The sequence below is a fragment of the Scylla paramamosain genome, chromosome 30 (assembly GCF_035594125.1).
Source record: "Scylla paramamosain isolate STU-SP2022 chromosome 30, ASM3559412v1, whole genome shotgun sequence".
Lineage (NCBI taxonomy): Eukaryota > Metazoa > Arthropoda > Malacostraca > Decapoda > Portunidae > Scylla > Scylla paramamosain.
The window spans coordinates 18,529,585-18,543,422 of record NC_087180.1 but is presented as its reverse complement, the minus strand read 5'-3'; the positions used below and the strand labels follow the sequence as shown (position 1 = coordinate 18,543,422).

The 13,838-nt window shown below is 42.4% G+C and overlaps 2 protein-coding genes across 5 annotated transcripts in view; one reads left to right on the top strand and one right to left on the bottom strand.

Moving 5' to 3' along the window:
- Nucleotides 1-900: 900 nt before the first annotated feature.
- Nucleotides 901-1,746, top strand: LOC135116091 (histidine-rich protein PFHRP-II-like). The gene has a single exon (XM_064033301.1). The coding sequence runs from the start codon at nt 901-903 to the stop codon at nt 1,744-1,746; it is 846 nt and encodes a 281-aa protein (XP_063889371.1).
- Nucleotides 1,747-3,669: 1,923 nt separating this feature from the next.
- The window catches only part of LOC135115977 (dual 3',5'-cyclic-AMP and -GMP phosphodiesterase 11A-like), a 143,554-nt gene continuing 133,385 nt past the window's right edge, over nt 3,670-13,838 (bottom strand). For all 4 annotated transcript variants that reach the window (XM_064033159.1, XM_064033160.1, XM_064033158.1 and 1 more), the window contains 12 exons: nt 13,635-13,813; nt 12,875-12,942; nt 12,344-12,436; nt 12,026-12,076; nt 11,654-11,800; nt 10,883-10,990; nt 10,432-10,541; nt 9,049-9,139; nt 6,544-6,644; nt 5,877-6,017; nt 5,360-5,519; nt 3,670-5,114 (listed from right to left, as the gene is read on the bottom strand). In XM_064033159.1, the coding sequence (XP_063889229.1) occupies nt 4,962-5,114; nt 5,360-5,519; nt 5,877-6,017; nt 6,544-6,644; nt 9,049-9,139; nt 10,432-10,541; nt 10,883-10,990; nt 11,654-11,800; nt 12,026-12,076; nt 12,344-12,436; nt 12,875-12,942; nt 13,635-13,813 (1,402 nt within the window). In that variant the 3' untranslated portion in view covers nt 3,670-4,961. The remainder of the gene's footprint in view (nt 5,115-5,359; nt 5,520-5,876; nt 6,018-6,543; nt 6,645-9,048; nt 9,140-10,431; nt 10,542-10,882; nt 10,991-11,653; nt 11,801-12,025; nt 12,077-12,343; nt 12,437-12,874; nt 12,943-13,634; nt 13,814-13,838) is intronic.

The window sequence follows — 13,838 nt, the reverse complement described above, 5'->3', positions numbered from 1 at the left end:
AAGCATAAAAGGCAGAATTGGGAGAATATAAGTACTTTCCACTCGTTAAAATGCCTAGCCTCCTAAATTCTTAACCGATCTCTCTCTCGCACTTGCTCACCCACTTTCACATCCTCGCTCTAACATCTATCACCTAATCTAGCTCTCAATCCAAGCCTACCTCTCTACCCAGCCCTCCAGTGATCCCTTACTAGATAGATATATACTAGAGATGGGCGGTCTGCCTCTGCTACGCTACTGAAGTCGAGAATAAAGTACTGAGGCCAACCACACACACCTCCCTACCTTGACTACTAAACAGGGGCGGCACCAAGAGTCCCCAGCAGTACCTCGCATATAAGGAGAGTTTGCTTTATGTTCCTACGCTGGAAAATTATTTTACAGCCGCTGAAATCTTGGCTACTAGAAGATCTGACCTTTTATCACAAGATTTGGTGAAATTCAGGTATTAGGTGTGTGTGTGTGTGTGTGTGTGTGTGTGTTTGTGTTAAATTTTACTATTTACTACTATGTACATAATCTCGTATATATATATTTTTCAAGGTTAAGTGTGTATGAAAATATACATGTATACGTATTTATATAATAGGTTTATCTATCACCACCATTGATTACTTTTAATTTTAGAAATCTTTAAAAAATAATAGCATTAGTTTTCCTTCGGGGTACATGCTACAATATCCTAATTGGGAGGTAATAAACATTTGGTACATATTTCTATATGATTCAGAAGGGTAATTTTATGCTGCCATGAGCTGTGTTTCTCATTTACAAGTCGTGTGTGTGTGTGTGTGTGTGTGTGTGTGTGTGTAGTGAAGTGAGGGGATGTGGCAAGGAGATTGAGCAAAATACATTTCTTCCTGGTGCAGCAGAAATCAGTACAGTCAATATCGTGGCCACATGAAGGCAGGCAGCAGCAGGAGGCAGCCGCTCGCTGTCACACTACACACCGCCAGGCAAGACATGCTGCTCTCACTCACACCAGCAGGCACGCCACGCTGCCCTCACTCACACCGCCAGGCACACCACGCTGCTCTCACTCACACCACCAGGCACGCCAACGTCACGCTGCCCTCACTCACACCGCCAGGCACACCACGCTGCTCTCACTCACACCACCAGGCACGCCAACGTCACGCTGCTCTCATTCACACCGCCAGGCACGCCACACTGCTCTCACTCACACCGCCAGGCACACCACGCTGCTCTCACTCACACCGCCAGGCACGCCAACGTCACGCTGCTCTCATTCACACCGCCAGGCACGCCACACTGCTCTCACTCACACCGCCAGGCACGCCAACGTCACGCTGCTCTCATTCACACCGCCAGGCACGCCACACTGCTCTCACTCACACCGCCAGGCACACCACGCTGCTGTCACTCACACCGCCAGGCACGCCACACTACCCTCACTCACACCGCCAGGCACGCCACGCTGCTCTCACTCACACCGCCAGGCACACCACGCTGCTCTCACTCACACCGCCAGGCACACCACGCTGCTCTCACTCACACCGCCAGGCACACCACGCTGCTCTCACTCACACCGCCAGGCACACCACGCTGCTCTCACTCACACCGCCAGGCACACCACGCTGCTCTCACTCACACCGCCAGGCACACCACGCTGCTCTCACTCACACCGCCAGGCAGGCCACGCTGCTCTCACTCACACCGCCAGGCACACCACGCTGCTCTCACTCACACCGCCAGGCAGGCCACGCTGCTCTCACTCACACTTAAAGTAATACATGGAAAAAAACATATTATCAATGTATTTACTTTAGAATATGAAAGTGTCACGTGAGAAAGTTCATATACGTATTTGTATTTTCATGATTTAAATGTAATATATCGATTATTTCTCTTAATACTTAATTCTTATGATACATGTATAATGGAACAATATATTTTCTGACAATATACAATATACATATATATATATATATATATATATATATATATATATATATATATATATATATATATATATATATATATATATATATATATATATATATGGCTAAAGAGTGTAAAGCCTGTCTATAAAACTGATTTGAAAAGTGTGCCATCAGTCATGCTCTCCTGCTCCAGCCTTGCCTCACACAGGGTGGGGTGAGTGCAGGCCAGCACATCCTGCCTGGCCTGCACACCATGAAAGCAGAGCTAACAAAATTATTGAAAGGGACATGACACATTTGCTGTAGACTTCATCATCTTATTGAGTTATCCTGTGATGGCACATGTACTGTGGAGAGTGAGGGACTGGCCAGCCTGTGACCGCCTTTGAGATGATGGATGGATGGAGGGACTGAACTAAAGTCTCACACTTGAACCTATTAAAGGATATCTTAAAAAGCAAACAGGATTTACAATACATAAAAATTCAAGTACACATGTGAGATGGATGTGAAAGAAAAGATGCTCTTTGAAACTGAGATGCCCTGTAGTTGTTGGACAGCATACAAAGAATGGTAGAGAGTAAAATAAGCAAGCTTGAGGCAAGATGGACAGGAAAGGCTTGGGGCATCAGAGGCACAGGGCTGCTCTCTGCTCAGTGTGAACTGCCTGCTTCTGTCAGCTAACCTCTTCACTGCATAATGGAATAACCAAAGAAAATTGGTATTAAGCTGACCAAATATGCACATTGCTCAAAGCATTCAAAAGTACAGTACATCATTACTTCATATTATGTTTCAAAATCACTTGGCTGTAAAAAACTTTATAAAATAAAGAAAAAATATGTCCCTTAAATCAAATACACTCCTGACAACGTCAGTAAAGCACATTGCAGAACAAGAATTTTGTTGCAAAATAATGACACACAAAAGTTCTTCCTGTGAACCTAAGTGTCCCTGAGCAGCACACTGAAACAGAGGAGCAGCCCAGTACTCCCTCACTCAGCAGGCTCAGTGAGGCCTTGAGCCGACAGCGTTTAATGGCACAGTGTGTACTGGACTGGCCCACTGGAAGAAATCCTGGTGTCTTTCACAGCCAAAAAAATAACAAACTCAAACCAACCCACCACTCTCCTGCTATAAATAATGGGTAAATAAACATGTATGCATGTAACAAAAATAAACATTTCTCAGCAGAGGCTACACACATCCTGGAGGCCCAGTGTGGCCCTATGGCTCTGTGGTCAGTGCCACCCCAGCAGGGAGTGTGCTGGTGGTGGGCACTGAACTATATTTACAATAATACTGACTGGAGAAGAAATGCCTAGTTTTCACCATGATTATACCATTATCTCAGAGTCTGATGCACTACCTTAGAGTCTACTATAAACAACTGTGTGTGTGTGTGTGTGTGTGTGTGTGTTCCATACATCCATGGAGAGGAGAGGAGAGCAGTTCACACTACCATCACTGTACCTCTCAAACAATACTACATATATATATATATATATATATATATATATATATATATATATATATATATATATATATATATATATATATATATATATATATATATATAAAGTAACAAGAGCTAAGGAAACAGTTCAGCATTTATATATACTCGTATATATATATATATATATATATATATATATATATATATATATATATATATATATATATATATATATATATATATATATATATATATATATATATATATATATATATATATATATATATATATATATATACTATATGGATATAATTCTGAAACTCTGTATGTCAAAAATAATCTTCATAAGGACATAATATGTTAATGTAGCCACCACTGGCAATATATTAAATAAACTATTTTAATCCTTCTTTATCATCTGCAGCGTCAGAGTGGCCGCCATGCAGTCTTGGTGGCACAAGGCATCCACTCACTGCGGCCAAAGAGTCAAGGGGAGACACACAAAGTAACAGTGGCTGGCTTCACCGGACTTGTACAGCATGCCAAGTCACACCAGAAGGCAGCAGTCATGAGCTGTGCTTGAGACAACAGGAGGACTAAGTGGAGCACTGATCTCTCAATGGTAATGTTTGCACTAATCCAAAAATGAGTTTTAAATTTTGAGTTTGTGCTACAATGTTGCTCATGTTGAGTTGTCATAAGCAAACTTTAAGAAATTTCTTAATCTATGTTAATATTCACACAGATCATGGATGTTTTCTTCTTATAGTACTTGTATAATTAACATTAGAATTTTTTGCCATCAATTGCCTAATATATTCCTGGTAATAAATACTTTAAAACTTAACCTTATCAGTTGTGTTCAGAACAGAAACTATAACTATTAGAATTTTCATAAATTTTGGCATAAGAGCACTTCATCATTACTTCTTGAGTGAGTTTCATTAAGACTGATCTCTAATATTCCTGAAAACAGAAATTAATCACCCAAAGAAAAGAAAATGTGCAATTCATCAACAATGTGTAAACAAACAATCAACATTAACGACTGACACAACGGGTTGGGATGTCAACACCGGGTATTACGACAACACTGGGTATTACACTAACACTGAGTTGAGCTGCACTACCGACATCTAACAGGGGTCAGAAGTCGGGGAGGAACCAAGCCTGTAGTCACCCTGCAGAGGCAACAGGTAAGGTGAGACAAAGCCAGGGCAGTGAGGGCAAGGGTGTTAGGATGAGCAGCCTGATGACGTCGTGGCTTTCCCCTTCCTCACGCTGACAGTCTTTCACAACCAGTCATTAATCTTAGCTAGAGTGAGGTGTATCATGAAACTGTAGCTGTTCTCTGTACAGCCCCTCACTGTAGTATTCCAGTACCTTCAGAACTCTCACTCAGCTATAGTCTAGATTATCTCTTGGTAAGACTTACAGGCTATCACAACCATTATATCAAACAAGTGTGCTTTGTCTTGCTGGCTGCACTGACTGTCCACAACACCCAAAACTTGCATCCTTGCTAGCCTTCACTGCTGGGCTGAGTCACTGTGGCCTTACAGGAGACAACAGACTTGGTTCTTCCAGCAGCTCAACGTGGACTATCCATCTGGAACCCTTGGCTGTGGCTCAGGGGGCTCCAGTAGGTCGCAGGCGCCATTCTCCTGTGCTGCTGCAATCTTGGACCACTTGGCCATGTTCTTCAGTGCCCCGTCTCGCATCGGTGCCAGCTTGGGGATCACTTTGGCCAGACCCTGAGAGCATGAAAGATATATGATGGGTGCTGGATAAGGAAATGTAACTGTGGTGTATTTATCCAGCCGAGTCATGTCAGACTACCACATATAAGATTCTTTCTGAATACCATGTTGTGGGTCTGAAATTAATGAGTAATGTAACATTCTTACTGTCACATCATGGCAATATATAATCTGACCATGAAGTTGTTTTTTATCATCTGGCATTTTTTTTCTACACAAAATGAGGCTGTCCTGAATACCTCAAAGAGTGGCAGGCAGATGTCCTTGATCCAACGCATCTGCAGGAGAGGCAATTCATGCTTCCTGTCTCGGTCCATGAGAGCCGGTGGGGTAATCTTGAGTTTGCTCTTCTCTAGGTCACCCTGATCGAAGAACTCTGAGGTCACCAGCTTAGCCACCCTGCAGGAGAGTAAATCTCATGACTCACTGGCAAAAAGAAGACTGGCAGTGCATTGCAAATTACTTATATGAGGAGTAAAGAGGAAGATAATGAGAAAAAGATACTTAACATCTCAGGACTTGAAGAAAAGGAGAAATATGACTGGGAAACAAGACAAAAATTATTAACAATTCACAAGTTAGCAAAAAAATACATAAAAACAGACAGTGATGAATACAGAAAACAAAAGGGTGTAAAACAATTAGGTGAATTACTTTTGGATACTCATGAATAACTAACCCAGAAAAAAGTAAAGAGTATAATATGACTGAAAAGACAAGAGAGCATCAAAAGGTAGGAACAACACTGCCACTCACTTGAATTGTATATCCCAAGGTTTAGTGGAGGCAGCAATATCACAAGCAGTCATGAGCAGGGAGCGGAGAAGGTCCCTGTGGCTCCTGTTGCTGAAGTCGAACTGGTTGTCAGCCACGAGGGAAAAGAACTGAGTCCGAACCCTGGAATGGAGGACAAAGTGAGGCAAAGATTGGATGTGATGGAAAGAGGAAAGAATTAGCATGATGGTGAAAGAGAGGAAGGAAAGGGATGAAAAATGACAGTGAGGGAAGGAAAGGAAAAAAAAAAGAAAATCAACAGTAAAAATTATGAAAGAGAGGAAGGAGAGGGATGACAGATGACAGTGAAGAAAAGAAAGGGGTGAAATGAGGAAAAACAACAGCAAGAAGGTGAAAAAGAGGAAAGAATGATAATAAATGACAAAAAACACAAAAACATGACAAAAAAGAGACAATAATTATGCATAAAAATCAAATGAATGAGAAAGGGATTAAAATTACGAAAGGAAAAACAAAAACATGAGTGAAAGAAAATGAAAACAAAGGAAAAATTAAGATGAATAGGGAAACAGGAAAGGATGGGGAAGGACTGAAGATACCCAAACACATCCCTACATCTGTCTATCACTCTGCCACCCCCAACCACCACTACCACCACCACCACCAAGACCAGCCAGCCATCACTTACTGGAGGTACACGGTGAGGTCAGTAGCCAGGATGGAAGCTTTGAGAATGTTCATGACTCTTGAGTATTGCTCTGAAGGCAAATTGCTGAAGATGTTGTGTCCCTGTGGAAGAAAGATTAGTGAGACACACTCTTTTGTTTTGTTTTGTTGAAGAAGAGATGGGGGAAGAGAAATAAGAGTTTGTACACACAGAAGGTAAAGTAGGAAATTGGAAAGACAAGAGGACTTAAAAGTTGGTGGGCTGTGTGGAAAGCAGGGATAGGCTGGAGTTAATGTGCCTGTGAGGCTTGGTATGACTAGTGGGGATGAGATTAGATTTAACAGGGGAGTGCTTCCAAGATGAGGTTGTGGTGCATTTGTAGTGTAGAAATCCAAAAGTTACTTCAGTGAGTAGAGAAGATGAGCTTGGATCTGAGTATTGTTCTGAGGGTCCAGCCATAGCACAGCTGTATCCTGTAGTGTAGGCAACACCTTATCTTGACTATCTCTCTCTAAAGGGCTACCTCAGCCTGGTATACAGATCAGTGTTCAGCAAGCGTTCAGTAAGTAATGAGCACCCGGACCATCAAGATGCATTCCTCAGCACCCTCTGAGCTTGCCCCTGCACTCCTCCAGGCGCTGCAGGGGGCACTGTGCATGGCCCAAGACCGCAGCTATGTGATGCAGAGTAACAACCCATTGCTCATGCCACCACCCACCACTGCCAGCGCCTTCTTCAGGAAGCTGCCGGCACACTTTGACGTGACGGACAAGCTTGGGCAGGAAATAATTCGGTTTGAGTTCTGGGACGTGCCACTCAACAAACTGCCAGGCGAGGCAGGCCGGCTCATTGCCAGGCGAGTCCGCCATGCTGCTCGGCAAACGGGTGTGGCCACCACCAGGGTGCGGCTGGTGCTGCTGGTGCCGCACAGCACATGCCAGCAGGAGCGCCTGGAGAGGCGGGCACTGAAAAGTCTTGGGGCAAAGGTGGAAGTGTTCCTGCACCAGTTCTTTGCAAGGGTGAATCATCCACACCATCTGCCAAACTGTGAGCTGCTGAGGGACCAAGCGATGCTGCAACGCTTCCAGGACCACTACGGGCCAGTGGCTAACCTTCCAAAGATCAACAGTGAAGACTTTGTGTGCCGCTACTTAGGTGCCGTGCCTGGCGACGTCCTATTATCCACCGCTGCCCTTGGGGGGATGCGCTCCTGGCGTCTGGTGGTGCTGCCCCTCCGCTCTCATGACACCTACACAGAGGAGCTGGAGCAGCGCGTGAGGCAGCAACGGGATGCCACCGCTGCATTCATGGCCTACCTCAGGACTATCACTGAGGACCCCAGCCATTACTGAGGTGGTGGGCTGAGAAGTGAGGTGGGCAATCCAAGTCTTGAGTAGTGTTGCTTTGGATTCACTCATTTCATACAGTGTGTTTACTATGTATGTACACTCTCTGCATTGTTATCTGTAATACTTTTCTAAAATCCTGTGTGAGTGACAACAGTCTGATATAAAGTTCACACTTATACTAACAACTGATTGTAATTTAATGGATTCTTAGTTCCCTTTTATTTTTCTATGTTAAATATGGAAACCTACTAATGTTTATTTATTATTGTGATGAAACAGTACATTAATAAACTCTACAAACACCAAATTTACCATTTTTTTCATTAAGTATGGAAACGTTCCCATGTCTACTTATTATCATGATGGAGTTGTACATTGATAAACTCTACAAATGCCAAACCTGGCATGCATGTTTACTAAGTACAAGATCAGATGTATAAGCACTTTAAACAAATAAATATGTTCATGAACCTTTTTAAGTATTGCAACCCCTACACTACAAAGTGCTGTGTTTGTGGTAATACAGGAAATTAGATACAAGTAAGTGACATGGATGTATTCTTAAACACTCTAGACTCTAATTAGGATTATTTTCAAAGGCAACAGAGGTGATTAGTCAGATACTAGTTGACAATTCTTCCTGGTGATGAGTAATCGATAACAACCCCATTGCCTGTACCACAAGAGCTGTCTGGGGAAGTCCTGCTGTTTTCACACTCCTTTACACACTTGTCATCACTTGTGACTTGCTTCTCTTCATTAGACATGATAAGAAGTACGGAAGCAAGCCGCAGCCCATCACAACAGCAACAATCACACAGATTGTGAAAACATCCTTGTAAACCTTAATAACTTCCACTAAAGCTGGTTTTTAAGCTACTGCAACAAGATGCTAAAATGCTTAACTTTCCTAATGCTTTAGCTGTGCTTTGCTGACCTTCCTAGCACTGGTAAAACTGTTTGTATGGAGATACAGGTGAGAAAAGTGAGAAAACAGAAGGTTAATTTCATCTTTTTATGTACAAAAATATTTATGAGAGTTTACCACAAGGATAGTGTCCAAAGAGTTATAGGTACTGAAGGGGAAAGTTTTGTCAAGCAGTGAAATGTTTAAGAATAAATCACAGTCACTCTCTGCTACCACTACTCATTGCCCCTCCGTCCTTCAGTGCCTCACCTCTGAGTTGAGGATCATCACTGCGTGGTTGAAGTGGTGCTGCTCCATTGTGTTCTGAGTGCCATACAGCAGTGCCAGTGCTGAGCCAGTCCTGGGGAGGGATAGGCAAGGGAAATTTTGAGGATAAGAACATAAGAACAAAAGAAGAAAGTTGCAAGAAGCCAATAGGCCTACACATGACAGTCCCTGTAGTACTTATGCCAAGAACAGTAAAGTATATATATATATATATATATATATATATATATATATATATATATATATATATATATATATATATATATATATTGTCACGATCGCTTACTTACTTACGATCGTGCGATCCCGGTTATCTTTCCAAGAAAGTGGACGTTACACTGATCCCGGAAAGTTTTAAAGGTCTGGATTTTTAAAGGCTTCGAGTGCCTACCCTACCTATCCGAAATCGCCAGAATTATCTCTCACTCTACCTTTACCTCGACACAGCATAGATGGAATCACCTCTAATACCAGATCAATGTTGGGGGAGTAGAAAACATGATTATTCTATGTTACAAGCACATATATTAATAATAATAATAATTCACAAACAACATGAGGTAGTACACATTACTACATGGCGTTCTCGTCACTTCACACAACACCAGAACCCGTTTACACCTCCACCAGTCACAGAAATATTCCCCTCAACCGCAAGAATTTACTCAGACGCCATTACCGCGTCCCCAGACAATAATTCTCGTATTTCACCTCCTCAAACCTCACAGGAGATCACCATCATCACCAAAGATTACCCATAACACCATAACATCATCCCCAAAATCACCAATACACCACAACACCAGCTTCCAAGGACAACACCACAACCTCCACTCACAAAATGGCTGCCAGTTTGACCTATGACCCCTTCGAACAGCGTCACCGGCACAACTCAACAACCGAATTTCAGCGGACAAGAGCTCTTGGTACCACAAAAGACTCACTAACCTGATCCTGGATATCAAGGTTATACCGCTATACCACTAATACCTCCACAAACTCACTCCATCACCAATCCACACCAAGATTCTTCCCTGAGAAACGCCTTCCCTCCGATAAACCTCACGACCTAAGGGGCTCTGCCTTCCCCTCCTTAGAATGTGTTGTTGCCCACTCAAGCTCCCCTCGTTTTCAACATATTTCCACCTCAATTATACTTCCTCCCGTATACATACAAAGATATAGGGAACTTAAATTATGAAGAGAATAATACTATATGATATAAAATGGGTAAATAATGGCAGGTAACCGGAACACGGGGGGACACTAAGAGAACGTGCAAAAAGGCTTAACCAAATCAGAGAAGTTAGGAAGGGGGACTGAAAAAAAAAAGAAAATGGAGTCACAATATAGTAGATAACTTACTTCTCCTGGAATGAATTGTTGGTGCCACGGTGGTCCAGGTCGTGGCATAGACACCCGACAAACATCGCCAGACACTCCACTTCCTCAAAGCTGGACATCACATTGCACGTCTGGCAGCAGAATGACATGTTAGGGAGGCTGAAGAGGGAATGGAAGGATGGAGATGGTAATGTAGGCTGTGAGGAGATGCTGGGAAGGGGAAGAACCAAAGAGGATATAGAAGAATGGAAGAGGAAGGTAAACTGTGAGAAGAAACTGGAAAGGGAAAGAAGCAAGGAGGAAATGAAGATGGAAATGCAATGGTAAACTGTGAGGTGATGCAGAAAGGGGAAAGAAGCAAGGGAGAAACAGAAGATGGAAATGGAAAGATAAGCTACAAAAAAAAAATATATGGAAAAGGGAAGCAGCAAGAATGAATAGGTTTGGGTATTTTAAAATCTCCTCTAGTCACCTTCATGATGGCGAACATGTTGTGGGCGACATTGAAGGCGTGTCTCCAGTTGTGGTAGGTGACGTTGCGATAGTTCCTCTTGACGGTAATGAGCCAGCGCAGCAGAGTCTGTGGGGGGAGGTGTGGGGTGAGGGACATGGATGGGTACTTATGAAATGTACAAAAGAAGAATGTCTCCTGTACATCAGCGAAGGAAATACTTGAGCCACGTTTCCCAAGTCTGTGGGTGAGGAACATAGACAGGCACTGGTGAAATATACAGATAAAAATATGCCTCCTGTAAGTTGATGGAGGAAATCTTTAAGCCACAATTCTAACGGGGGACTTTCAAAGCTCTCTGTCACTACACGTCACCACTATACTGCACCATTACCTTGAAAACAGCCTTTAATTCCCTTTACTTTCCTGTGTTCATACAAAAGGCTCTTCATTAAAGTATTCAGACACAAGACTGATGTAGTCAATTAACTTCACAGGAAAAATTTAGGAGACAAAAGGAAAACTGAGCCTCATTCCTCTGGTGTCTTACTTCTAACACATAATTGCTCTTCCTTCTAACAGGATGCATTTTATGAACAAATATATTGCTCACACAGAAACACTAATGATTTTAATACCAAGTTTATAAAAGAAGACACATATACACACATCATAACACAAGTTTACTTCAAATCCTGCATACCAAAATTAAGTAAACCACATACAACAAGATAATCCCTCCCTACATAGCCCAATACTCTTGACCTTTCTTTTCTCTCGACCTCCACTGACCTTGTACTCAATCTTGAACTTGGAAGTCAGCCTGAGGTCAGTGAACATCCTGACAGCAGCAAGCACCATCTGATCCTGGGTCAGTGAGAAGTCATCAAAGGTCAACGAACCAAGATTCCACTTGCTGGCGTCTGGAATGACCTCACGCTGCGGAGAGGAGAGAGTGAGTGAGGGAGTGAATGAGTAAACGAGTGAGTGAGGGAGAGAGGAAGTGAAGGAGTGGAGTGAATGAATGAGTTGTTGGGGTGAAGGAGTGAGGGAGTGATAAAGCAAATGAGTAAGAAGAGGAATAAAATGAGAAAGGGAAAAAAAATCTAAGAATAATAAGAGGAAAGGAAGGATGTAGAAATAATAAGAGGGAAGGAACTTTACCTGGAGACAAACCACTTCGTCAGCAGAAGCCGTGGCATGGTATGACAACACCTGGAAAGAAGACACAATATATTCACCATACACAAAAAGATTCAGAGTTATTAGTCTGAATACAGTAATAAAAATTAGCCATTTTGATTGCACAAAAGAACCTTGAAAAAACAGTTAAATAAAATGACATAAAAAGCAATATATTTTGGTTACAGATACGAGTATATACCTATTATAGAAAATTATTGTACATATTAATTAGTAGTAGTAGTAGTAGTAGTAGTAGTAGTAATATCAGTAGTATTTCCTCTACAGATTCTCCCTTACCTCAATGGCCACCTTCTGCCTGGCCATGGCCTTCTCCAGTTCGTTGTACATGAGTGTGTTGTTGATGCCCAGGCCACAGAAGATGGTGAAAGCCTGGGGGAGGAAGGATGAGGATGAGCACACTGCATATACTTGTGGTTCCCTACATACAATAACACAACCTTCTAGGAGCTGTGGCCCTCAGTTTGTGAACCACTCATATACTTTCAGTCACTCAATCATGTGTTTGTTCATCAACTTTATATATATTTTTTCACATATGTGTGTATTTTTATCATCAATTTAAAGTCTCATTATGAAGGAGCAGAGGTGAACCAGTGCATGTTGTGGGGCCTTGCTGTGGATGCATGTGGCCAGGTGTGGTATGCCTAAGCTCCTGGGGTGTGGTACAGTGCTCCACAAGACTGTCCCTTTCCACTAGAGGCTGACAGGGCTAAAAGTGTACATGAGTGTGCAGTGCTTTGTCTGGGCCACCTTGCGAGGGATTGCTGGCCTGGTATATAGACAGACAGATGGTTAATTTAGGCTCACCTCAAAAAGCTGCTCATCATTCTCATCGAAGGGCTGCCCATTGAGTTTGTTTATGATCTTGGCAACACCTGAAGGATAGAGGAGTGCCAGGTGACACAGGGAGAACATTCATGGGAGAAAGAGGACAGGGGAGAGAAATAATTAACAAGAAATATAACTACATGTAAATAAGTACATTATGCTGGTTAAATACTAATACATTGTTATTTTCTATCATACCTGTACAGCTAAAGACAAATTACTAGATTTTTTTGTTATTTAAGAGGAGATCTGGCCAAGGGCAACAAAATGACAGAAAAAAAGAGACCCACTGGAGATGTCAGTCCTAAGAGAATAGTCCATTTTGCTAAATACAAAGAATGAACCATTTTCTATCATAAATGCACATTAAAGAAATGAAGTGAGTTAAATTGGAAGAAATTAGGTTCACTTCATGCCAAATTAATTCCTTCCTCCTTATTCCTTTTCTTGTCCCCCACAATTTCCTCTTTCCTTCCTTAATATTTTCCTTCTTCCCTCCACACCTCTCTTATGCCTTCTTCCTTCACCAATCTCAGCATTTACACTTATTTCATTTTCCCTTTTCTCCTTTGATATTTCCCTTCATCCCTTTATACTTCTCATACTCTCTCCATCCACCAATCTCAGCATTCATACCTACTTTACCCTCCCTTTTCTCCTCTTCTCTCTTATATCCTCCCTTTTCTCTACTAAAATTCTCATTCGCCCTTCCACCAATCCCAACCTACCATCAACTCACCAATAATCTGGAAGTTCCTGTTCCTTATGGGCATTGCCAACATAGACCGGACATTACCAGCACTGCCCTTTTCCACCTCAAGACACTCAGCAATGTTTAGGTTCTCCCCTGTCGAGGCAACTTGTTCGGCCAGGTGCAGGAGGTGCTTGGCCATCTCACTTGATCCCACCTGCTTGGCACTGAAAGGCAAGGAGCAGGTAAGAA